This window comes from Moschus berezovskii, chromosome 13, assembly GCF_049115385.1.
Source record: "Moschus berezovskii isolate FMDL1 chromosome 13, NW_MosBer_1.0, whole genome shotgun sequence".
NCBI classification, from domain to species: domain Eukaryota; kingdom Metazoa; phylum Chordata; class Mammalia; order Artiodactyla; family Moschidae; genus Moschus; species Moschus berezovskii.
This window is the reverse complement of record NC_142472.1, coordinates 14,430,523-14,454,322: the sequence shown is the minus strand read 5'-3', so window position 1 is coordinate 14,454,322 and position 23,800 is coordinate 14,430,523. Positions and strand designations below refer to the sequence as shown.

The following is a 23,800-nucleotide window of genomic DNA, read 5'->3' as shown; positions in this document are numbered from 1 at the left end:
CAAATAATAAAAGAAATTTCAGCTGCCTTTATTCTTAGAAATGAAACAGAAATGCTGAAATAAAATGTTTACAGAGAGGTAGATGATGCTGGAAGTTAAGAAAGGTTAAAAAGCAACAGGATAAACCAACATAAATAATGATAGCTCTAAAGTAAAGGACAAATGAAAATCTGGAAAAATATTATAAGCATTATTGAAAATTATTTCAAAATATAAATGCCTCAGAGAGAAAAAAATGTATTAAGAGACAATTCAAAGAAACACAAATAAATGGTCAATAGATGTAAATGTTTCAAAGAAAGTTCCATCTCTATAGATCAATAAACTCAAATTAAAATTGTTTCACATTTCTTTTAACTTTAGACCTTGAAAAAATGTAATTCACGTACTCATAGTTGTCAATAAAATAGGCACACAACTTCGATGGAGGTGAGTTTGAGTGAACTCTGGGAGTTGGTGATGGACAGGGAGGCCTGGCGTGCTGTGGTTCATGGGGTCGCGGAGAGTCGGACACGACTGAGCGACTGAACTGAACTGAACTGAAGAGCAACTATGAGGGCAAACAGGCAGTTCCTCAGCATCCAGATATTAAGACTCAGAGCTTTCACAGCCAAGAGACTGGATTCTATTACTAGTCAGAAACTTAAGATTCCACATGCAGTGCAGTGTGGAAAAAAAGTAGAAGAGGGCAAATTGGTCTGAACATTGTGGAAAACAATTCAACCTTTCACCAGTCATCCTATTCCTAGGACTATAGAAAAAGGAAAGATACACCAAAGTACATGTTCATGGATATGCATATCTTAATTAGCAATAAACTACATTAAACTAAAGTACAAGATTGCATAAATGACAGTTAAATACCATGCTCTGAACATAATGCTATAAATAAATGCTAACCACAGAAAATTAAGAAGGAATCAAGATTCAAAACTAGTTTTATAGAAAAGATGCGTGCATGTGCACAGGTATACAAAGAGTTCTGGAGGAAAGATTAAGAAACAACCAAAGTATCAGCCAATCTATATGGTAACAGAAATAAATCCGACTTTCTTCTATAGCTTGAAATGTCCTACAGAAATAGAAAAATGTTTATCGTTTTAAAAAATCCACAACTACCATCAGCTATAACGTCGACTTCTCTTAGACACTAACTCTAAACTGTGTTGTGAAAACACTAAAACCCCAGTGAGGCCATTTGTATAAAATCAGTAAGCTGATTTGGCATCACTTACAAGTTTAGAAAGCTGATAAAATTTGAGGAAAAAAAACAAATACCCAATGAGAAGATGAAAATGTGGTTTTTCTCCACAAGTTGGGTCTTGACTCTAGGTGGCATTTTCTGGCTTGACTCATTTCCAATTCCCTGGGTCAGCAAGTGGGGGACACAAGGAAATCACGAGGGCACCTCAGGCTTTACATACAAGATGGCAATCATGGTCAACAACCAACTTCACGAAGTCTAAACCCCTTTGAAAAAGTTAATAGTGAAGGAACAATGCCAATGGGAGGAACGACTTAAAGCAGAAGCCAGACTCCACTTTCCATCAGAATCACCTGGGGCTTGTTTAACCCCATCCCCAGAGTTTCTAACTTTACAGAACTGGTCTAGAAGGAGCATGGTGGGGAATTTCATTTCTAACAAGCTCCCAGGTGACAAGGATGCTGCCAGTCTGAGAGTCAGACTCTGAGAACAGCCTTCCTAAAGCTTGATTATAGAATGTTTCCCATGCATCATCTCCAACAGCAAGAACTTCAAGAACTTTGAGAAACTCCTGCCAACAAGACCAAAGACCTGTTTGGAATTGCCTTCTCCCTGCATTTAAGAACAAGTGTCCATAAAGGCAGCTCAATCCAGCAGTTACAAACAGGATAACACAGACTTGGGAGACAGATGGGCCTGGTTTGAGATCCAACTCCACCACTTACTAGCTGTGTAATGTAGGCAATTTACTGAGCCTTTCTGCTTCAGTGCCTTCAGGTGTGTGACAAGAGGTACTAGCTCTTTCCCCTCCAGTAGGAAAACTGGAAATAGGTGGCTACCCAAATCAATGAGGAGTCTTCACTTTCCCATTTCCACACACACACACACACACACACACACACATTTTGCAAATCTACAAATAGAACATGCCCAGAGAGTCCCCTGCCCTGCAGAAGTTAAGGAGACATGTGTCTATTTTGTTATTATTTACAGTAACCACCCCTACACTCCTACTTCTAGGCCTCCCTTGCCTTCAGTCAGTCAGTTCAGTCGCTCAGTCGTGTCCAACTCTTTGCAACCCCATGAATCACAGCACGCCAGGCCTCCCTGTCCATCACCAACTCCCGGAGTTCCCTCAAACTCAGGTCCATCGAGTCGGTGATGCCATCCAGCCATCTCATTCTCTGTCGTCCCCGTCTCCTCCCACCCCCAATCCCTCCTAGCATCAGACTCTTTTCCATTGAGTCAACTTGTTGCATGAGGTGGCCAAAGTATTGCAGTTTCAGCTTTAGCATCAGTCCTTCCAATGAACACCCAGGACTGATCTCCTTTAGAATGGACTGGTTGGATCTCCTTGCAGTCCAAGGGCTGCCAAATGGCCAAGAGATGAAGCTACACACACTGAACACCCCACCATTAAGACAAGCACAGGGGCTTCCATCCCATGAGGACCCCCTATACCTTCCCCTTAAAAAAGGAAATGTCAGCATTTATGGGAAAGATGAATGGGTTAGGGTCTAGAAACAAAAAAATCTAATTATCATCCAAGAGCAATTAAAACCCAAAGGTTCAGGCCCAGCTAGTTAGTAGTCCCAGTTACCAGAGGGAAAACTTTCTTACACTTCCCTGCACTGTTTTACATCTGTGTGTGTTTCCTCCCATCTCAGGGACCCGTGAGTGGTTTCAGGAACAAATGACTCCTAGGTAGAACCACCTGCATCAAGACCTTTCACCTCTTCTCCGAAGGCTCAAAGATCTGGATAAGACCCCGCAGCCTTCAGTGACCTTATCCCCCAAGTGGTCCTCAAAGGTGAAAGCAGAAATATTCACAACAGGGGAAGGGGCTGTGATCAAATGCACACTCTACGCCAAGCTGTATATCCAAGGCAAAAGCAAAGCATGTTCAAGAACAGGGTCCCCATTCACTAAACAAAAAACAATAGAGCTTTTTTACATACATGAAATTTGTCACAACTAGGTACCAGGACATGCAGTGTCAGCCACACAGGAAGAGAGGGAGGGAAAGGAAGACACGTCACAGACACGGGGACAGACAGAGCCCAGTGCAGCTGGAACCCGGGTGTCACCTAAGTTACAAGGGGAATGGTGGGGACATCACTGGAAGATGGCAAAGACATCTAATGGCAGGGCACTAATTAGATAAAGGAGGCTGTTCATAAACTGCTTGCTTAGGGTGGAAAAGGGTGCAAATTAGTTTAGAACTAGGAGTCCTGAGCTGTACTGGGCAGCCTGCTAAAGGTGGAATGTAGGGGATCCAGTTCCTTCTCTGTTTGGGCGGCGACTCCCCCGGGGCAACCTGGGTTTTTCACCTCCCTGCCTCCTGCTCCCCGGGCTCCAGGGCCCTGGAGGGTGCTGGAGCAGCGAGAGGTCAGCCAGGGACACCCTGCTCCCCAGATACCAGTTTCTGGGTCCTGCTCCTACGCCCAGGACTTCCCCTCCGTCCTCACTCCTCAAGCCCAGGCGCAGGCGGGGACCACGCGGCCGGAGTGGGGAGGCGGCGCCGGCTGCCCTCGCGCCCGCGGAGAAGGCTCCCTCGCCCTGACTCTCCCCGTGGTCACCGAAAGGCGCCTGCGGCCGGCGGGTCGCAGCCCAGACGGGGCGCTCACCAGAGAAACAGGCGGGAGCAGAAGTTCGAGCGCAGCAGCGGGTTGGGATTCACCTCCGGGTACACCAAGTGCATCTTGCCGGCGGCCCCGGGCGAGGGCGCGGGGACCGGCGAGGGCGCAGGGACCGGCGGGGACTCCGGCGTGGGCTCCGGGGCCGGCATGGACTGGGGCTCCGTCTGGGGCTCCGTCGGGGGCTCCGGAGCGGGCGCCGCTTTGGCAGGGGAGTTGCTCGGACTGCTCATGGTGGCGCCGACGGGGATGCTGGAGGCTCAACCACAGTGCCAGTCCGCTAGGCGGTACCCCAGAACCACCTGCTTCTGGGAATGGAGCGCCAGCTCTTGCCTGGTGCCAGCCTCCTGCACCACCCTCTGCCAGCACCGCCTGGAGTCCTGCGTCGGGAGCGGTGCGGACAGCGGGACGAAGGGGCGGCCAGACAGGAGCCACACGCAGGTGCGCGGAGAGGATGCTGGCGCAGCTGATGGAGGCGGGCCGACGGTGCTGCACTCGGAGTCCTGCACCAGGGCGCCCGCGTTCAGGCCACCTGGCTGCAAACTCTGCCGCAGTGCGAGCTATGAGCCCAGGCACCCACCCGGAAGGTGGAGAAGGGAGGCACCACCTCTATCAGCCGCATCTGCTCAGAAACGCCCGTCGGCTGTGGAGAGACCAGGAGAGAGCTGGCCGAAGGAGATAGCACCCCGCCTTCTGGGCACTCTGCCCTCGTCAGGACCAAACAAGGGCGCTGTGCGAAGTTCTCCAGCTGCAATGGAGCAGGACACTGTGGGGCCTTCCTGGGATGGAGCACACCACCTCATGCCCTCTGCCTGCTTCCTTTTTGTAGAAAAGTTTCAGTCTCCCAGGTCTCCTCTGAAATACAAGAGGTGGCTCAAGATTTGATGATTGGGGCTTCCCTCCTGGCTCAGTGGTAAAGAATCTGCCTGCTAATGCAGAAGACACAGGTTGGATCCCTGGTAGGGGAAGATCCCATATGCCTTGAAGTGACTAACCCTGGGGGCCACAACTCTAGAGCCTATGCTCTAGAATCTGGGAGCAGCAACTATTGAACACACCTGCCACAGCTATTGAAACCTGCATGCTCTAGAGCCCGTGCTCCACAAGAGAAGCCAGTGCAGTGAGAAGTCTGCTCAACTGCAATCAAGAGTGGCCCTCTGCTCGCTGCAATTAGAGAAAAGCTTGTGCAGCAGTGAAGAACCAGCATAGCCAAAAAGAAATAAAACTATTTTTTAAAAAAGACTGAAAGAATGTGAACATGTAGTTTAAAAACAAAATTAAACACTAGATAAGCCATGCAACAGTCACAGAATCTATAGTTCCTCCCTGAAGGACATATTAATAGATAACAATATCAGATGTACAATCCTGAGTTATTCTGCAGATACTAAAACCCCCACCAGATGGAAGAAGTTAACTGTATGATGGCCACAAGCAGGGAGCCCCCACACCAGCTAGAGCCTAAGGACTGATGCTGTAAAACCCTATGACACCACCCTGTTACCTCACCGTCAAACAATCAGAAAATAACACAACAGTTGATCACATACACTGGACTTTCTCCTTCACCTTATCTTTTAAAATTATCCCCTGAAGTCCATCAGAGAGTTCTGGTCTTTATAGCATGAGCTGCCTGTTCAGTTCAGTTCAGTTCAGCCGCTCAGTCGTGTCCGACTCTTTGCCTGTATTCTTTGCTTAATCTTTTCAATAAACCTTTCTCTGCTTCAAACTCCAACGTTTTGGTTTGTCTGGCCTCACTTTACCTCAAGCACAGGAACTTGCATTGGACAACATAACAGGTGCCCAAGCATTTGACCTCCACCAACAGCAGGATTTAGCACAGATTATGTATGTAGAGCTGCAAGACTTAAGGAAAGGAAACAGAAGATTAGGAGAGCTCGGATGATTTTAGAGGATGACCGAATGCTGTTGTTGGGGATAGGCTTTTGGCATCTCACATGTTGGTCTGTGCAGGGGACCTCTGTAAGCTTTTTGCTGCCCTCTTAGATTGGAAAAGGGGATTATGGGGATAAAAAGACTGCTTTATGATTTCTTTAATCACGCGCTCAGAGCCCTGCAGAATAACAGTGGCATGTTACAGAACACAGGTATGTGCATTTCTGGGGAACTTCGTCATTTTTAACTCTAACAATGCCCTATTCAAGAAGGCATTATTATCCCTATTTGACAAAAATTAGAAAGATGAGGCTCAAGGACGGCACTTCTCCAAAGTCATAGAATCAGTAAATGACTAATCCTCACTTGGACTCAAGTCCAAGTCCAGTGTGGTCTGTCTCACTGGTGGATGGTCAGTGTGTGGGGAAGGTGCCTAGGGTGCACTGTTTGAATGAATGAATGACAGAAGGGCTGAATGAACAAAATCTTTTACCCTCCGCCACTCAGAAGTCTAGTTATCTGTGTGGCCATCTTCCCAGTTCAGCAGTTTCCCTTCCCTTCCACCCTAAAAGAAGGAGATCAAAGTTTGTGGTGCTTATAATAAGATCACTTTATTATTCTCATGTACCTTGGCTAAAGTTAAATTAAGGCTTTTGCCTTCATTGGGAAGATCCACTGGAGTAGGAAATGGTAACCCACTCCAGTATTCTTGCCTGGAGAATCCCATGGAGAGAGGAGACTTTCAGGCTACAGTCCATGGTGTCCCAAAGAGTTGGACACGACTGAGAAACTTAGCAAGCACACAGGCAAGTTATAAATAAGTTCTGGAGAACTGGTGTACAATAATGTGGTTACAGTTGACAATACTGAACTGTGTATATTGAGCTTTCTAAGAGAGTAGATCTTGGATCTTTTCAACATAAAAAAAGAAAAAAAATGGTTAATTTATGCAGTGGGGGCCACAATGATTAATTTGGTTGTGCTGAAAAGACCCTGATGATAGGAAAGAATTAAAGGCAAAGGGAGAAAAGAGGGCAGTGGAGAATGAGATGGTTAGATAGCATCACCGACTCAGTGGACATGAATTTGAGCAAACTCCAATAGATAGCACAGGATGGGGGAGCCTGGTGTGTGGTAGTCCACGGGGTTGAAAAAAGTCAGACAGGACTTAGTAACTGAACAGCAACAAAAATATGTGTATTAAGTCGTCAGGGCTTCCCAGTTGTCACAGTGGTAAAGAATCTGCCTGTCAATGCAGGAGACTCAGGAGACATGGGTTCAATCTCTGGGGAAGATTCCCTGGAGGAGAAAATGGCAACTCAGTCCAGTATTTTTGCCTGGAGAATCACACAGACAGAGGAGCCTGGTGGACTACAGTACACAGCGTCAAAAGAGTCAGACACGACTCAGCACAAATGCACTGTCAAGTCATCAGGTTGTACATTTTAAACATAGACTATTACTGAATGTCAGTTATACCTCAATAAACCTGGAGGGGAAATAGCTTTTAAAGAAAGCCTTAATGTATTTAAAAATTTTTAATATGGCAAAATATTGACAATTTTCTATTGATGGGCATGATAGGGGTTTATTATACTATTTTCTTGATATTTCATGCATGTTTGAAATCTTCTATCACAAAAAAGAAAATTATTAGAGCTGAAAATTATAATTTTTCAATTACCTACCTTTCCTGTGTTAGCTCTTTCTCAGATAAGGCAGTCTACAATGTATGTAACCAGACCTACCTGATTTACAGTTCTCTTTTACATTCCCTGCCTTTTCAAGCACTGTAAACACTCAGCTACTATTCTCCTTCAAAGATGAAGGAATCATTTGCTGAGGTTGGAAATTTAGTGACTTCCATGTCAGACTGCCGCAGACTGTTCTCTTCAGTCCCCACAACTGTCTCAGGATGGTAACTGTGTGTGTGCCAAGTTGCTTCAGTCGTGGTCGACTCTTCGCAACCCTGTGGACCATAGCTTGCCAGGCTCCTCTCTCCATGGGACTCTCTAGGCAAGAATATGTGAGTGGGTTTCCATTTCCTTCTCCAGGAGATCTTCCTGACCCAGGGAATGAATCTGCATCTTTCACATCTCCCAGATTGGCATGCAGCTTTCGCGCCATCCGGGAAGCTTGCTGCTGCTACTGCTAAGTCACTTCAGTCGTGTCCGACTCTGTGTGACCCCATAGATGGAAGTCCACCAGGCTCCCCTGTCCCTGGGATTCTCCAGGCAAGAACACTGGAGTGGGTTGCCATTTCCTTCTCCGGGAAGCTTAGTCATCTCCAAACTGCCAGAGACACTCACTCCCTTCAGTTTCTGCTGTCTTTATTTTTTGAAATTTCTTAGCGTTCTTTTCTGAACAATAATGAATATAATATTTGTAAAACATACTGAAAATCAGTGTTGATTTGTACAAAGAAGGTTGGATATGAACCCAGGGGACCAGAGCTCTAGATGCTTCGCTTCTTACCTAAACTTTCTGACTAACCACTCAGGTCTACATAGGAAATTCCTATCTGCGCTGTGTCCTATAAGGTTAATGGGAGCCTCACAATTTGTGAATGCACTTTGTAAAATCTAAAAAGGCAACATACAAAAAGTTGGGTTTTTTTTTTTATAATTCATCCAACAAATATTTAGTGAATACTTTATAGGTGCATGACCACTAAGCCAGGCATAGAACGTACAAACATAGGGAAGATGTCATAAGGTCTCTATATGTACTTGTTTCTCGACCTTAAATGGTTCAGTACTATAACTAAAAAGACATTAGCAAGTGTTGAAGAGGATATGGAGAAACTAGAACCTTCTACATTGCTGGCAGAAATGTAAAATGGTACAGCTACGAAGTTTCCATATAAACCAGCAATTCTACTCCGAGATATCTACCTAAGATAAATGAAACACGTGTCCACATAAAAATGTACATACAGATGTCATAACAGCACTATTCATAAATGTAAAAAACGAGTTGGGGGTGGAGGGACTCAAGGGTACATCAATTGATAAATTAAACATGGTATTATAGGCAGTGGGGTATTATCTGGCATTTTACAAAACAGATAGACATACTGATGCATGCTATAACGTGGATAAACGCTGAAAATACGATGCTGAGTTAACGCAGCCAGCCACTGACTCAAGTGAGGATAATGAGCCAGCATCTAAGGTGAGATTCAACCTTGCTGGACCTGACGATTCATTCCCAGATAAACTCCAGAGACACGTGATGCAAACTGGAACCGTGTAGACTATAAATTATTAATGGTTCACAGCACCTCCATCAGATAGTCCAAGCATAAAGTGTTAAGTCTGCAGGAAGTATAAAAGCAGTATTAAACTAGTTCAACTAAGATAGTGCTGGTCCTCAAATATTTTTCTATCATGACATGTAGGACAAAAGGCATTCACAATCTACATGCTCCAGTGAGTATCCACAGTTTGGAATATAATGACAATTTCTTTGTCACTCCACCTTCTAGTACTAAAGAATGTTCAAATTACTGCACAATTGCACTCATTTCACACAATAGCAAAGTAATGCTCAAAATTCTCCAAGCTAGGCTTCAACAGTATGTTAATCAAGAACTTCCAGATGCTCACGCTGGATTTAGAAAAGGCAGAGGAACCAGATATCAAATCGCCAACACCCTTTGGATCATAGAAAAAGCAAGGGAATTCCAGAAAAACCACTACTTCTGCTTCATTGACTATGCTAAACCCTTTGACTGCGTGGATCACAACAAACTGGAAAATTCTTAAAGAGATGGAAATACCAGCCCACCTTACCTGCTTCCTGAGAAACCTGTATGTAAGTCAGAAAGCAACAGTTAGAACTGTACATGGAACAATGGACTGGTTCCAGATTGGGAAAGGAGTACCTTAAGGTTGTATATTGTAACTCTGTTTATTTAACTTATATGCAGAGTACATCATGTGAAATGCTGGGCTGGATGAAGCACAAGCTGGAATCAAGATTGCCGGGAGAAATATCAATAACCTCACATATGCAGATGACACCAGACTTAAGGCAGAAAGTGAAGAGGAACTGAGGAGCCTCTTGATGAAAGTGAAAGAGAAGAGTGAAAAAGCTGACTTAAAACTCAACATTCAGAAAACAAAGATCAGGGCATCTGGTCCCATCAATTCATGGCAAATAGATGGGGAAACAGTGGAGACAGTGACAGAATTTATTTTGGGGGGCTCCAAAACCACTGCAGATGGTGACTGCAGCCACGAATTTAAAAGATGCTTGCTCCTTGGAAGAAAAGTTATGATAAATCTAGACAGCATATTAAAAAGCAGAGACATTACTTTGCCAACAAAGGTCCATCTAGTCAAAGCTATGGTTTTTCCAGTGGTCATATATGGATGTGAGAGTTGGACTATAAAGAAAGCTGAGTGTCGAAGAATTGATGCTTTTGAACTGTGGTTTGAACTTGTGAAAGATTCTTGAGAGTCCCTTGGACTGCAAGGTGATCAAACCAGTCAATCCTAAAGGAAATCAGTCCTGAGCATTCATTGGAAGGACTGATGCTGAAGCTGAACCTCCAATACTTTGGCCATCTGATGGGAAGAAGTGATTCACTGGAAAAGACCCTGATGCTGGAAAAGATTGAAGGCAGGAGGAGAAAGGGACAACAGAGAATGAGATTATTGGATGGCATCAACAATTCAATGGACATGAGTTTGAGCAAGCTCCAGGAGATAATAAAGGGCAGGGAAGCCTGGACTGCTGCAGTTCATGGGATCACAAAGAGCTGGACACAACTGACTGACAGAATAACTTCTAGTAACATATCCTCCTCTCAAACCTCATAAGTGGACACCCAAATTAAATATAGCCAATCATAATATGCCATGTCTGTATCCAAAGGGTTTAGTTCAGTTCAGCTCAGTCGCTCAGTCGTGTCCGACTCTCCGCGACCCCATGAATCACAGCACGCCAGGCCTCCCTGTCCATCACCAACTCCCGGAGTTCACTCAAACTCATGTCCACAGAGTCGGTGATGCCATCCAGCCATCTCATTCTCTGTCGTCCCCTTCTTCTCCCGCCCCCAACCTTTCCTATCATCAGAGTCTTTTCCAGTGAGTCAACTCGTCGCATGAGGTGGCCAAAGTATTGCAGTTTCAGCTTTAGCATCAGTCCTTCCAACGAACACCCAGGATTGATCTCCTTTAGAATGGACTGGTTGGATCTCCTTGCAGTACAAGGGACTTTCAAGAGTCTTCTCCAACACCACAGTTCAAAAGCATCAATTCTTCAGCGATCAGCTTTCTTCACAGTCCGACTCTCACATCCATACATGACCACGGGAAAAACCATAGCCTTGACTAGACGGATCTTTGTTGGCAAAGTAATGTCTCTGCTTTTTAATATACTATCAAGGTTGGTCATAACTTTCCTTCCAAGGAGTAAGCGTCTTTTAATTTCATGGCTGCAATCAGCATCTGCAGTGATTTTGGAGCCCAAAAAAATAAAGTCTGACACTGTTTCCACTGTTTCCCCATCTATTTCCCATGAAGTGATGGGACCAGATGCCATGATCTTTGTTTTCTGAATGTTGAGCTTCAAGCCAACCTTTTCACTCTCCTCTTTCACTTTCATCAAGAGGCTTTTGAGTTCCTCTTCACTTTCTGCCATAAGGGGGGTGTCATCTGCATATCTGAGGTTATTGATATTTCTCCCCGCAATCTTGATTCCAGCTTGTGCTTCTTCCAGCCCAGCATTCCTCATGATGTACTCTGCATATAAGTTAAATAAGCAAGGTGACAATATACAGCCTTGACGTACTCCTTTTCCTATTTGGAACCATTCTGTTGTTCCATGTACAGTTCTGACTGTTGCTTCCTGACCTGCATACAGGTTTCTCAAGAGGCAGGTCAGGTGGTCTGGGATTCCCATCTCTTTCAGAATGTTCCACAGTTTATTGTGATCCACACAGTCAAAGGCTTTGGCATAGTCAATGAAGCAGAAATAGATGGTTTTCTGGAACTCTCTTGCTTTCTCCATGATCCAGCGGATGTTGGCAATTTGATCTCTGGTGCCTCTGCCTTTTCTAAAACCTGCTTGAACATCTGGATGTTCACGGTTCACATATTGCTGAAGCCTGGCTTGGAGAATTTTGAGCATGACTTTACTAGTGTGTGAGATGAGTGCAATTAGGGACAGATATAATCTCATATCTGTTATAACAGATAAAACCTCTATGCCAGGCCAACTGGCATTCTTCCTTGAGAATGTTTTGTTGCTGTTCTTGTTTGTACTTGTTTGGCTGCACCAGGAAGATGGCTTCCCAGGTGGCGCTAGTGGTAAAGAACCCTCCTGCCAATGCAGGAGATGTAAGAGACTTGACTTCCATCCCTGGGTCAGGAAGATCCCCTGGAGTAGGGCATGGCAATCCACTCCAGTGTGCTTACCTGGAGAATCCCATGGACAGAGGAGTCTGGTGGGCTATGGTCCACAGGGTTGCAAAAAGTCAGACCCAACTGAAGTGTCTTCACATTCATGCATGCACAGAAAGGGAAAACCTTTACTTTCTTTTCTGATGAGGGATTTATAAGGGTATGACCCATAACTGCTGGTGGCCACGTCTCCCATTTACACAGAAGGGCTGGAAAGTACAAGCTGATACCCAAAGGTCATGCAATCAACAACTATTTATGAAACACCTACTGTGTGTCAAGACTGAATCAGGAGTTAAAGACATTTAAGTCAACAGGAGGACTGGTGTAAAGGAGAGTCTTAGTGGCATTAAGTCTCTGGGGCTCCTGAGACTAAAAGGATCCCTCCTTGGACGGTGTAACCTGCTGGAGCAGAAGTTGTTACTTTCCAACTCAAGTCCTCTGACTCTTCTCCAGGACTAAAGAGTTCACTGCTTATCTGCAACTCTCTGCCGAAGGGCCTTTTTCCAGTTGCGGGAGCGCAGTGGGGTCATATGCAAGATGAGGAAAAACCCCTGGATTCCAATCTCAATCTGTGATGGATGGGGAGTGGGTAGATAAATGCCCCAGGGCCCTTGCCTGTCAGTTGGAACAATTCTCTCCCAGGGTGACCCAGCAGGAAGGAGTCCAGTTGCCTGAGCATTAACTCACTTGTAGATGGCAACCCACTCCAGTATTCTTGCCCAGAGAATCCCAGGGATGGAGGAGCCTGTTGGGCTGCCGTCTATGGGGTCACACAGAGTCGGACACGACTGACGCGACTTAGCAGCAGCAGCAGCAGCATGATTTTATTGGCTTCCTTCCCTTTTCTGTCTCACATCTCCACTCCCTCCAAGTGTTTTTTCTGGGATCACTTCCAAATTAAACTACTTCCACTCAGATCCTTGTCTCAGGGTCTGTTTCCAGGGAACCCAAACTAAGACACCTACCAGAACCATCCTTCTAATTACTGAGAAATGTATTCACTCCCTTGCACCCATAGAAGTCCTGACTAATAATTCTGTAAACCCTGGGTTGTCCAATACGGTTGAGGACTTCAAATGCGTCTGGTCGAAATTGAGGTGTGCTGTATGTATCCAATACACAATGGATCTCAAAGACAGTGTGAAAATATTTTTCTCTCATTAATGATTTGTCACATTGATTACACGTTGAAATGATACTATTGTGAACATACTGGTTTAAAAATATCTTTCTGATATCCATTTCATTTGTTCCTTCTTACGTTTTTACGCGACTACTACAAAAATTTTAAGTTATACTTGTAGTTCATGTCATATTTCTGTGGATGCAAGATAAGGCAGTCGTTTTGGATAAGAAGCAAATGAGAAAGGGCAGCTGGCCTTTGGCCCAAAGCTGGTAGTTTTGGTCGGAAAGCCTGAAGTGCCACCTCTTCAACTGAGCTGGTCTTCAAGGGTACATTTAACCCCATGTCATGTATCCATGCAAAGTTCAGAATTAAACTATTAGGTACAACTTGCTTGTATCCTGTGAGAAATGCCACTCTGTAGACAAACACCAAATTCTGGACTGAAAGTTTTCTCCCTTTTGCCAAGTGGTGAGTATGTGTGTGTCAGTTATTCTCCAGTGTGCAGGTGACTTAAGTCTTTACTCTTTAAACAAACAGCCAGACGATTTCTAACGCACATCTGTATGTCCTATAGGACTGCAACTTTTCCTCGGCTACCATCAAATCACTATTCTTATTTCAGATTTAGACTTTCATCCAGCAACTGACTATGAAGCATTGCCCTCCATCTCTGCCTATCAGTCAACTTGTTCACTTTCCCCAGAACAACCATCCCTGTATTATAATGGCACTTCTTTGTAGATCCATTTGGGTGTTTTATTACACTTCCCTGAATTGTTCAAATAAATGGAAGATGGAAAAAATGAATATGTTAATATTAAAAATAAAGTAATTAATGTAAACATGGAGAAAGCATGAAGTTAAAGAAAGGAGGCACCTATTCAGTCTGGTTTGCATGCATATCAGAAGTAATGGTTCATTATATGTTTAACTTTGAAGGAAGAGAAACATTTTTTAAACCTGTAAAATATGTGTAGCAAGTTTATTCATAATTACCAAAACTTGGAAGCAACCAAGATGTCCTTCAATAGGTGGATGGATAATTAACCTAGTTCATCCAGACAATGGAGAATTATTCAGCACTAAAAAATAAAAACGTGCTACCAACCCACGAAACAATGTGGAGGAAACGTAAATGCTCATTACTAAGTGAAAGCCGTCAGTCTGAAAAGGCTACGTACTATATAATGCTAACTGTATGACAAAAAGCCAAACTATGGAGACGATAAAATGAGCAGTGGTTGCCAGAGAGTGGAGATGGGAGTAAGGGATGAACAGGTGGAGCTCAGAGGATGTTTAGGACAGTGGAAACACTCCGAATGACACCATGATGATGGAAACGTCGTACATTTGCCTAAACTCACAGAATGCACACCAGGAGTGAATCCTAATGTAAACTACGGACTGTGGGTGACTATGATGTGTCATTCTAGATCCATCAGTTGTAGCAAATGTATCATTTGGTGACGGATGTTGGAGTGGGTAGCCATGGAGTGTGAGGACAGCGGGTATATGAGAAACCTCTGCAATTGTCGCCTCCAAAAGTAAAAATTTCAATGAAATACTGATAAGATATTGATGAAGATTATGTATCCAAATGTTGAAAAAAAAAAGATATTGATAAAGATTATGTATCCAAATGGTGAAATGTTATAATACAAGAAATGGAGAGGGCTTTTTTCTTAAGTTATAGACTGAGATTCCATAGTACTAATATGAAGGTCAGGAAGCAACAGTTAGAACTGGACATGGAACAACAGACTGGTTCCAAGGAGTACGTCAAGGCTGTATATTGTCACCCTGCTTATTTAACTTATATGCAGAGTACATCATGAGAAACGTTGGGCTGGAGGAAGCACAAGCTGAAATCAAGATTGCCAGGAGAAATATCAATAACCTCAGATATGCAGATGACACCACCCTTATGGCAGAAAGTGAAGAGGAACTAAAGATCCTCTTGATGAAAGTGAAAGAGGAGAGTGAAAAAGTTGACTTAAAGCTCAACATTCAGAAAACTAAGATTATGGCATCTGGTCCCATCACTTCATGGCAAATAGATGGGGAAACAGTGGAAACAGTAGTTTACTTTATTTTTCTGGGCTCCAAAATCACTGCAGATGGTGACTGCAGCCATGAAATTAAAAGACACTTACTCCTTGGAAGGAAAGTTATGACCAACCTAGACAGCATATTAAAAAGCAGAGACATTACTTTGCCAACAAAGGTCCATCCAGTCAAGACTATGGTTTTTCCAGGGGTCATATATGGATGTGAGAGTTGGACTATAAAGAAAGATGATCGCCAAAGAGTTGATGCTTTTGAACTGTGGTGTTGGAGAAGACTCTTGAGAGTCCCTTGGACTGTAAGGAGATCCAACCAGTCCATTCTAAAGGAGATCAATCCTGGGTGTTCATTAGAAGGACTGATGATAAAGCTGAAACTCCAATACTTTGGCCACCTGATGCAAAGAGTTGACTCATTGGAAAAGACCCTGATGCTGGGAAAAATTGAGGGCAGGAGGAGAAGGGGAAGACAGAGGATGAGATGATTGGATGGCATCACCGACTCAGTGGACATGGGTCTGGGTGGACTCCGGGAGTTGGTGATGGACAGGGAGGCCTGGCGTGCTGCGGTTCATGGGGTCACAAAGAGTCAGACACGACTGAGTGACTGAACTGAACTGTCTGGGAGCCCCAAGCTCACACTAGATCCAGGAGCTAATAGCATCAGAGCATTTTCTCCTTCAGACACCCACACCCTACTGACCTGAGCCCCAGGGAAACACCCCTAAACTGTCACTCTAAACTGAGTGATTTAGACGTGAGACTTGGTGACTGGCCAGGGGAAAGAAGCCTTGAAAGGGAAATAATACATTTACAGTGGAGAAAGCTGAGATCAAGTTAACATCACCAATGTTGAAACATATCAACATCATGGATCTCCTCATATGATGTCAGCTGGACTGCTTACAGAGCGCCCAGATTAAACACTTTTCTGGGTGAGTCTGGAGTGAAAGCAGGGCTTCTCTGCTCACTAGGACTGTATTTCCAGAAGAGAAATACTCATCACGTGGCTTGAGTGGTGGAGGTGGAGCTGAGATGAACAGAAGGGATTGCAGAGACCAGGAGATGAACTCAAAAGTATCTATCTGGGTAGATAGACCCACCATGATGACCCAGTCCTCAATCCCTCTCTCTGCTTCCCTCCTTCAACACTCCACCACCCTGAAAAAAGAATCTGGTGTTGTGTGTGTTGGCAAATACTCACAGTCAAATGGCACGTGGGATGTAAAGTTCATTTTCACTTCTTTGAGTCTGGGAGGGTGTTTCTGGATAACCAGTCTCTGACTCCGTGGATTTGTGGATTCTGTAGATTGCTCCCCGTGCTCCCCACCCAAACTGTGAATGGGCATCATCCAACCTGTTAAGGGCCTGACTGGAAGCAGGGCAGAAGACAGAGAATTCCCTCCTTTTTCTTCCCTCACCACTGCAGCTGACCTCCAGTCTCATCTTCTCCTGTCCTTGAAGTGGAATGTACACCACTGACTCCCTGGGTTCTCAAGACTTCGGACTTGAACTAAATTACTCCATTGGCTGTCCAGGTCTCCATGGAGACTGTGGGATTTCTCACATAATCAGTAAGCCACTTCCTCCTTTATATATATACATACACAAGTAGGTAAATGTCCGCAGAAAAGTGAAGATGGGAGAGCTTGGACTGGGAAGCTTTTTGATCCCGTTTGATCCCAGCGTCTGCATTTCCTGCCACTACTTTGCATTGCCTCCACGTTCTCAGCCTTCACTCACCTCCCCGGGTTTGTCGTTCTGTCTATATCCCTTGTCAGGGTCGCCAGCCCTCCCTGGGATGCAAGCCTGCAGAGCAGCCTGCGCAGCAGCAGCCATAGCGTCTTACTGGTGCATGGCGCCATCTCGTGGCCAAACTAGGCAACTGTCGGGGTCAATTTGACACTACTGTATATAGGACCCTTGCTGAGGTGAAAACAGCTCTCAATTTTTTTTTTTTTTTTCTCTTCTCTTCTTTACTTTTCTTTAGACAGTAAGTCACATATACTCAGAGAAATTCGTGTTCCTATTTTAATCATCTCACGGCAGGAGCAAGAAATGCACGTGCAGATAGAAATGGAAAGGGGGAGTATATCACAGGAACAAGAGCGGTTTTTATTTTATTTTATAAATAAAGCATTTTATTATGAATGAAGTAATGATGCCTCTTTTACCAGTGTGATTCAAAGGGAGAAGTGCAATTATGCATTCAAAAAAAAAAGGAAAGAGCAAATTTAAAAGAAGAAAAAAGATTTCTTTGAAGCGGGGGTGGAAATCTGTGAACTCTTCCAGGCTCATAAATTTTATTATATCATAAACACCTCCCTCCTAATTTAGTATGAAGATTATAACATAAGACATGTAGAGCACAGAGAAAAGTGCTAAATAAATGTCATCTATTGTTATTTTTATTCCCAGAAAGAGGAGGCTGCTGAGAGCAGGGTGACGGACACTTTTGGTTTGCTCGGTGGTCCAGGTTTTAACACTGAATGTCCTGTTTGCTGTGGATCCACTCATCCCCATGGACACAAATAGATTCAGGTTTTCAGCTTTTGTTGGAGTTGAGAAGGATGAAAGAAAGTGACTCAATGTCTATTTTCCACAATCAAATGATAATCTCCTGTCAGAAGCCCAGCAGTTCCTATTTCTACCTTTTCTTCTCCTCAAATTGCCACCTGTCTGCCTGGAAAAACGAAAGAAATTCTCGTCCTGGGAGACAAGTCAGCACGTTGGACTGAAGAGAGCAACCTGAAGCTGGACTTGGTGTTCTCTGCAGCACTCAGCAGCTACCAGCAGAGGGCACACTCCTGCCCTGCTCACTGTATTCCCAGTTCCCCTTCCCTGACCCACCTAGAGTTCCTGCCTCCCAGGACATCTTAGTCCACTCATTGCTCTTCCAAGTTAGGCTGCGGTCATCCTTTTTTCTCTGCCTTCTTCCTCTCCTTTCTTCTTGCCTCTCCACCTTCACGTCTTTCATTTCCATGAGTAAAGTTGCAAGGAATGTGAGCTCACAATTACAAAGCACATGTTTTAAAAAACCACCATGAGTAAGAGAGTCAAACTTTTAGACATTTTAGGAAAAAATAAAATCAATCCAACCGGCAAAAACCACAGATATGAGAATAATTAGATACAGAATATAACATAAGCCTCTTTAGGGACTTCCCGGATGGCTCAGTGGTAAAGAATCCACCTGCCAGGGCAGGAGACATGGGTTCCATCTCTGATCCAGGAAGATCCTGTATGCCTCAGGACAACTAAGTCTGTGCACAATTACTGAGCCCGTGGTCTAGATTCCAGGAGCCACAACTACTGAGCCCACGGGCTGCAACTACTGAGCCCTCCCACCCTAGAGCCAGTGCTCTGAAACAAGAACAGCCCCCACAATGAGAAGCTCATGCACCAGAACTGGAGAGGAGCCCCCATTCACCCCAACAAGAGAAAAACCCATGCTGCAGCAAAGGCTTAGCACTGCCAAAAATAAATAAACGACAAACATCTCTAATGCTAAAAAATAAAACATGGCTTCTGAATTTTGACTAAAGAACAAGAGGTTAGAAAAAAGAAATAGGCAGATTTGAATAAAATGGAAATTCTAGAACTTTATTTTTTTTTCAAAAAAAGAAGAGTTTTACATAGCCAAAGATAAATTTTTTAAAATCAGAACATATGTCTGAAAAAAAAAAAAACTCCCAGAATGCAGCATGGAACAAAAAAGAGGTAAAAAATGTTAAGGGAGTTTGAGATATAGGACAAAGTAAAAAAACCCATCTTATCAGAGTCACAGGAGATAAAGGATAAGCGCAGAGGTGATTCCTAGAGAGAAAGGACTAATGGTTCTCCAGAACTGATGAAAGAGCATCAGTTTCAAGAAGATCAGTAAATCCTAAAGAAGACTTAAAAAAGAAAAATCCACACTTAGAAAATTAGTGAAACTGCCAAAACCAAAGAATCAATTTTAAAACCAGCCAAACACAGATTAATCTACACTGCACAGAAATGACAGATCAGGCTCTCAATTTCTCAGAAACAACAATGGAAGCCAACTAAAAATGAGTTGTATCTTCAAAGTACTGATTCAAAATGATGGTATAACCCAGCAAAATTCATCTAATGAAATACTATATTCTGCTCTCATAATTTATGAACTATAGCTACATTCTGGACCACAGATAAATTTCACAAATGCAATGTGTGGGAAAAAATAGGTTACAGAAGAAACCTATACGATGATTCCATTTATGTAAGATTCAGAAACACAAAACTAAAGCAATGAGTCAAGTAAGCCTTCACTGTTACTGTATAATTTGTACTTTGTAATATTTGGTCATTCCATGGTTCGTTAAGCTTCAGACTAACAGAAAATTAAGCATTAACTGCGGAGCCAGGAAAAAAAAAATCTGCGAACTCAAAACCTTTAGAGTCAGTCTACAAAGTTTTAGTAAATACCCGTGTAGAAAGATCATCTTTGGCTACTTCTAAAACGCCATCCGTAAATCAGACTGTATCCTAAATTCCGGTCCCTCCTCAGGCCATCCGAGCATGAAGTGCTGTCACCTACCCGCATTAACTCGCTGCAACGCCGGTCCACGCGGGTTGTGCCCGCTGCATGCCTAGCCCACGGCTGCCATCTGTCTGGACAGTGTCCCCGGAGACGCCTGAGCGACATGTCCAGGGCTCAGATCTCGGCTCTGGTCTTCGGCGTCGGGGGCTTTGGCGCTCTCGTCGCGGCCACCGCGTCCAATGAGTGGAAAGTCACCACCAGAGCATCCTCGGTGATAACGGCCACTTGGGTTTACCAGGGGCTCTGGATGAACTGCGCAGGTAACGCGCTGGGTTCTTTCCACTGCCGACCGCACTTTACCATCTTCAAAGTAGAAGGTAAATATAATAGCTTTGTTTGGGGTGGAAGCAAAATGTCGCTTTTCCCCTCAAGGCGCTCAAGTGTCTGTGTACAGTCTGCTGTTAACTGGGTGCTTAATCCAAGTGCCAGGATTTGCCTAAGACGGATGATATGTGTGAGTGTTGGCAGAAAGAATTAAATCATGTCTTTTATATGGCAAAGGAAAATTAAGAATAACTTTATAGATATGGTGAAAGTCGCTTAGTCTGGTCCCACTTTTTGTGACCCCCATGATTCTCCAAGCCAAAATACTGGAGTGGGTAACTGTTCTCTTCTCCAAGGGATCTTCCCAACCCCGGGATCCAACTCAGGTCTCCTGCCTTGAAGGTGGATTCTTTACTGTCTGAGCCATCAGGGAAGCCAAATGGTTTTGTTAGAAATACCTCATGTGAATAACAGATGCCAAGGGAAAGGGCAGAAGTGACTGACTTGTTCTAAAACTCGTTTCGATTTGCCTTGGGTCATGGGGACTCCATATACACACATATAGGACACACACGCCACTAGAAACCATATGTTACACTGTTTGGTTTTCTTGGCCTCCCCACCTGGCATGTGGGGATCTTAGTTCCCCAACCAGGGATCCAACTTTTTCCCCCTGCAGTAGAAGCACAGTCTTAACCACTGGACCACCAGGGAAGTCCTGATCCTATGTTATCCGAAATCTCTGTATTTCCTCAGGCCATTCTAAGATGAAATCCATACACACGTGTTTATATTCATATATATGTGTGTGTATATATATATATATATTCACAGTGATACGAACATATGAGAAGACATATAGTATCGAGAGAGTAAGAGTTTTTAGAGGGGTTTCCATATTTTTAAAGAACTATGTTTAGTGATAAAATAGCAGGACAAGAAATTTTTTAAAGTAGCTAAGGGAAATAAAATGCCCGTGAAGTTTTTGTCAGTAGGATTTATCAAAAATATGTATGTAGACAAGCTTTTAACTTTATGCATATTAGAAACTATTGCAAGGGGTTCCTTGCAACATATTGCAAGTATATGTATCCTAAAGAGGGAAAAAATTTACAGGTTTTTCAGTATAATCTATAAGAATATCAAATCACTGTGTAGTACACCTGAAATTAATATGATAGTTAAATCAACTATACTTCAAAGAAAGGCATTTTCATACCTTGGAATACCTCCAGGGCAACCATTATTGGCTACTTGCTTGTATTATGGAATTACTATCTGCATCTGTTTTCTGCCTATTAGGTTTGTTTACAAATCAATCACAAGTTGTGGGTTTATTATACTAAAAATTGCCCCAGTAATTTATAATACATAGAGTTTTCACAATCAAATGGCAAAACTGAACCTTGGCTCCAATAAAGAAAATGAAATAAAATTTTAACTAGGAAGTTACTAAAGCATAATATTTTAAGGGGTTTTTGTGTCAAGTATTCATGTCATTAGTCCACAATGTGTGCCAAGGGATAAAGAGAGGATATTTAGTGAAATCCAGGAGATTCTAATGACAATCAAGGGAACAGTTCGAGCTTGGACACAGGCCTCCAAATAACATGGACTTTCCTAAGCCCTCCTTAGAGGAATCAATGCTCATCTCTCTTCAGTCCTGGCTTCTAAATTTATCTTGGGATGTTTCAAAATTGTTCCTTCCACTATGGAAGGTTTCCCCAGGTGCAGGGAAAACTGTTAAAGGAGAGTGTTGTGGGGGCGTGGTTGTCACTCCACAGACCTCTTGGCCCACTTCCACCTCGGGCAGCAAGTAGAAGATATCTCACGTGGGTAAGCGTATTTCTTTGTTCTTTCTGGGTTCGTTCTTTATATACATACATTTCTATATGTGCTGTGCTGCACTGTGCGTTAGTCGCTTCAGTCATGACTGACACTTTGGGGCCCTACGGACTGTAGCCCGCCAGGCTCCTCTGTCCATGAGGATTCTCCAGGCAAGAATGCTGGACTGGGTAGCCGTTTCCTTCTCCAGGGGATCTTCCCGACCCAGGAATTGAACCAGGGTCTCCTGTATTACAGATGGATTCTTTACCAGCTGAGCGGGTTTATATTTATGGTCTTCTATCTTTCATTCTCTATTCCTTAATGATACCCAGTTATTGTGAAAAGTAGGCAATCAACCTTAGCTCCAAAGTGGACTAAAGAACCATGGTAACCTTTTATAATGATTTCAACAGCTACTTCCCTAAATGTATCTTAGAAAATGTAGAGTTAGAAATTTTGTTTCTAAATATTGTTGATGGTGAGCCAAACAATCTTCTACCCTTAAACTTCATCCTCTTGACTTTGCTTCTTGATAGAAATATAGCGTGTTCTGTTCTATGTCTGCTGTGTATGCTGCACAAGAGAGGTAATTTGGAAAACTTTGCTAACTGACAATGCTTCAATTAGAATTTGTAAAATTCATTTAACACAATCTTTCTACTTTCTTCATCCCGAATCAAAATCTTTATCAAAGATACAGGTTATTATTGCGATGTATGTTCAACATCAGGAACATTTATCCACATTCTCAAGAAAATGGATACACAAACTTGGATTTCCTCATTCACACAGTCATTGCTGATGACACTGATTACTTTTCTTTTATTCTTATTTGAAAGCATAGCAGTGAGGTGTTTGGAAAACTTTCTATGTCAATAAGTTCTTAAATGTCACTATAATTTCAAATTGAGAAAAAATCTCGGATGCCAAAGAGGAATGAAAATGGTTATATCGTGTTTTAAAATAATAAATTGATTTAAGTCTATACTGTCAATTTGAGACAAATCTTCTTCGGCCAGATTAACCAGTCCATTCTAAAGGAGATCAATCCTGGGTGTTCATTGGAAGAACTGATGCTAAAGCTGAAACTCCAATACTTTGGCCACCTCATGCAACAAGTTGACTCACTGGAAAAGACTCTGATGCCGGGAAAGGTTGGGGGCGGGAGGAGAAGGGGTCGACAGAGAATGAGATGGCTGGATAGTATCACCAACTCTGTGGACATGAGTTTGAGTGAACTCCGAGAGTTGGTGATGGACAGGGAGGCCTGGCGTGCTGTGATTCATGGGGTCGCGGAGAGTCGGACACGACTGAGCGACTGAACTGAACTAAAAAAGAAAAAGAGATCTTTTCAAACTGCCAGATTTTTTTTTCCTCGCTGTATATATAACTTCATTGTCAAAGTCATACCTTCTTGTTGCTAACCCTCTTAGATGACCCAGTATAGCTACGGATTTTTAGGAACTCGTTTAGATTAATAATGACGACATCCTTAAAAGATTTAATGTAAGCCAGCACCTCTTTGGAGAAGGCCCTGGCACTCCATTCCAGTACTCTTGCCTGGAAAATCCCATGGACAAAGGAGCCTGGTAGGCTGTAGTCCATGGGGTTGCAAAGAGTCAGACACGACTGACTGACTTCATTTTCACTTTTCACTTTCAGCATTGGAGAAGGAAATGGCAGCCCACTCCAGTGTTCTTTGCCTGGAGAATCCCAGGGACAGAGGAGCCTGGTAGGCTGCCGTCTATGGGGTCGCACAGAGTTGGACACGACTGAAGTGACTTAGCAGCAGCAGCAGCAGCAGCAG

The 23,800-nt window shown here is 43.6% G+C and overlaps 2 protein-coding genes across 2 annotated transcripts in view; one reads left to right on the top strand and one right to left on the bottom strand.

Moving 5' to 3' along the window:
* Positions 1–4,150, bottom strand: part of LOC129556575 (ATP-binding cassette sub-family C member 4-like) — a 113,941-nt gene extending 109,791 nt beyond the window's left edge. Inside the window, exon 1 of the mRNA XM_088842843.1 lies at positions 3,832–4,150. Coding sequence (XP_088698969.1) covers positions 3,832–4,073 — 242 coding nt within the window. The 5' untranslated portion in view covers positions 4,074–4,150. The remainder of the gene's footprint in view (positions 1–3,831) is intronic.
* Positions 4,151–20,005: 15,855 nt separating this feature from the next.
* Positions 20,006–23,800, top strand: part of CLDN10 (claudin 10) — a 96,571-nt gene continuing 92,776 nt past the window's right edge. The window contains exon 1 of the mRNA XM_088842646.1: positions 20,006–20,219. Within this exon, the coding sequence (XP_088698772.1) occupies positions 20,006–20,219 (214 nt within the window). The remainder of the gene's footprint in view (positions 20,220–23,800) is intronic.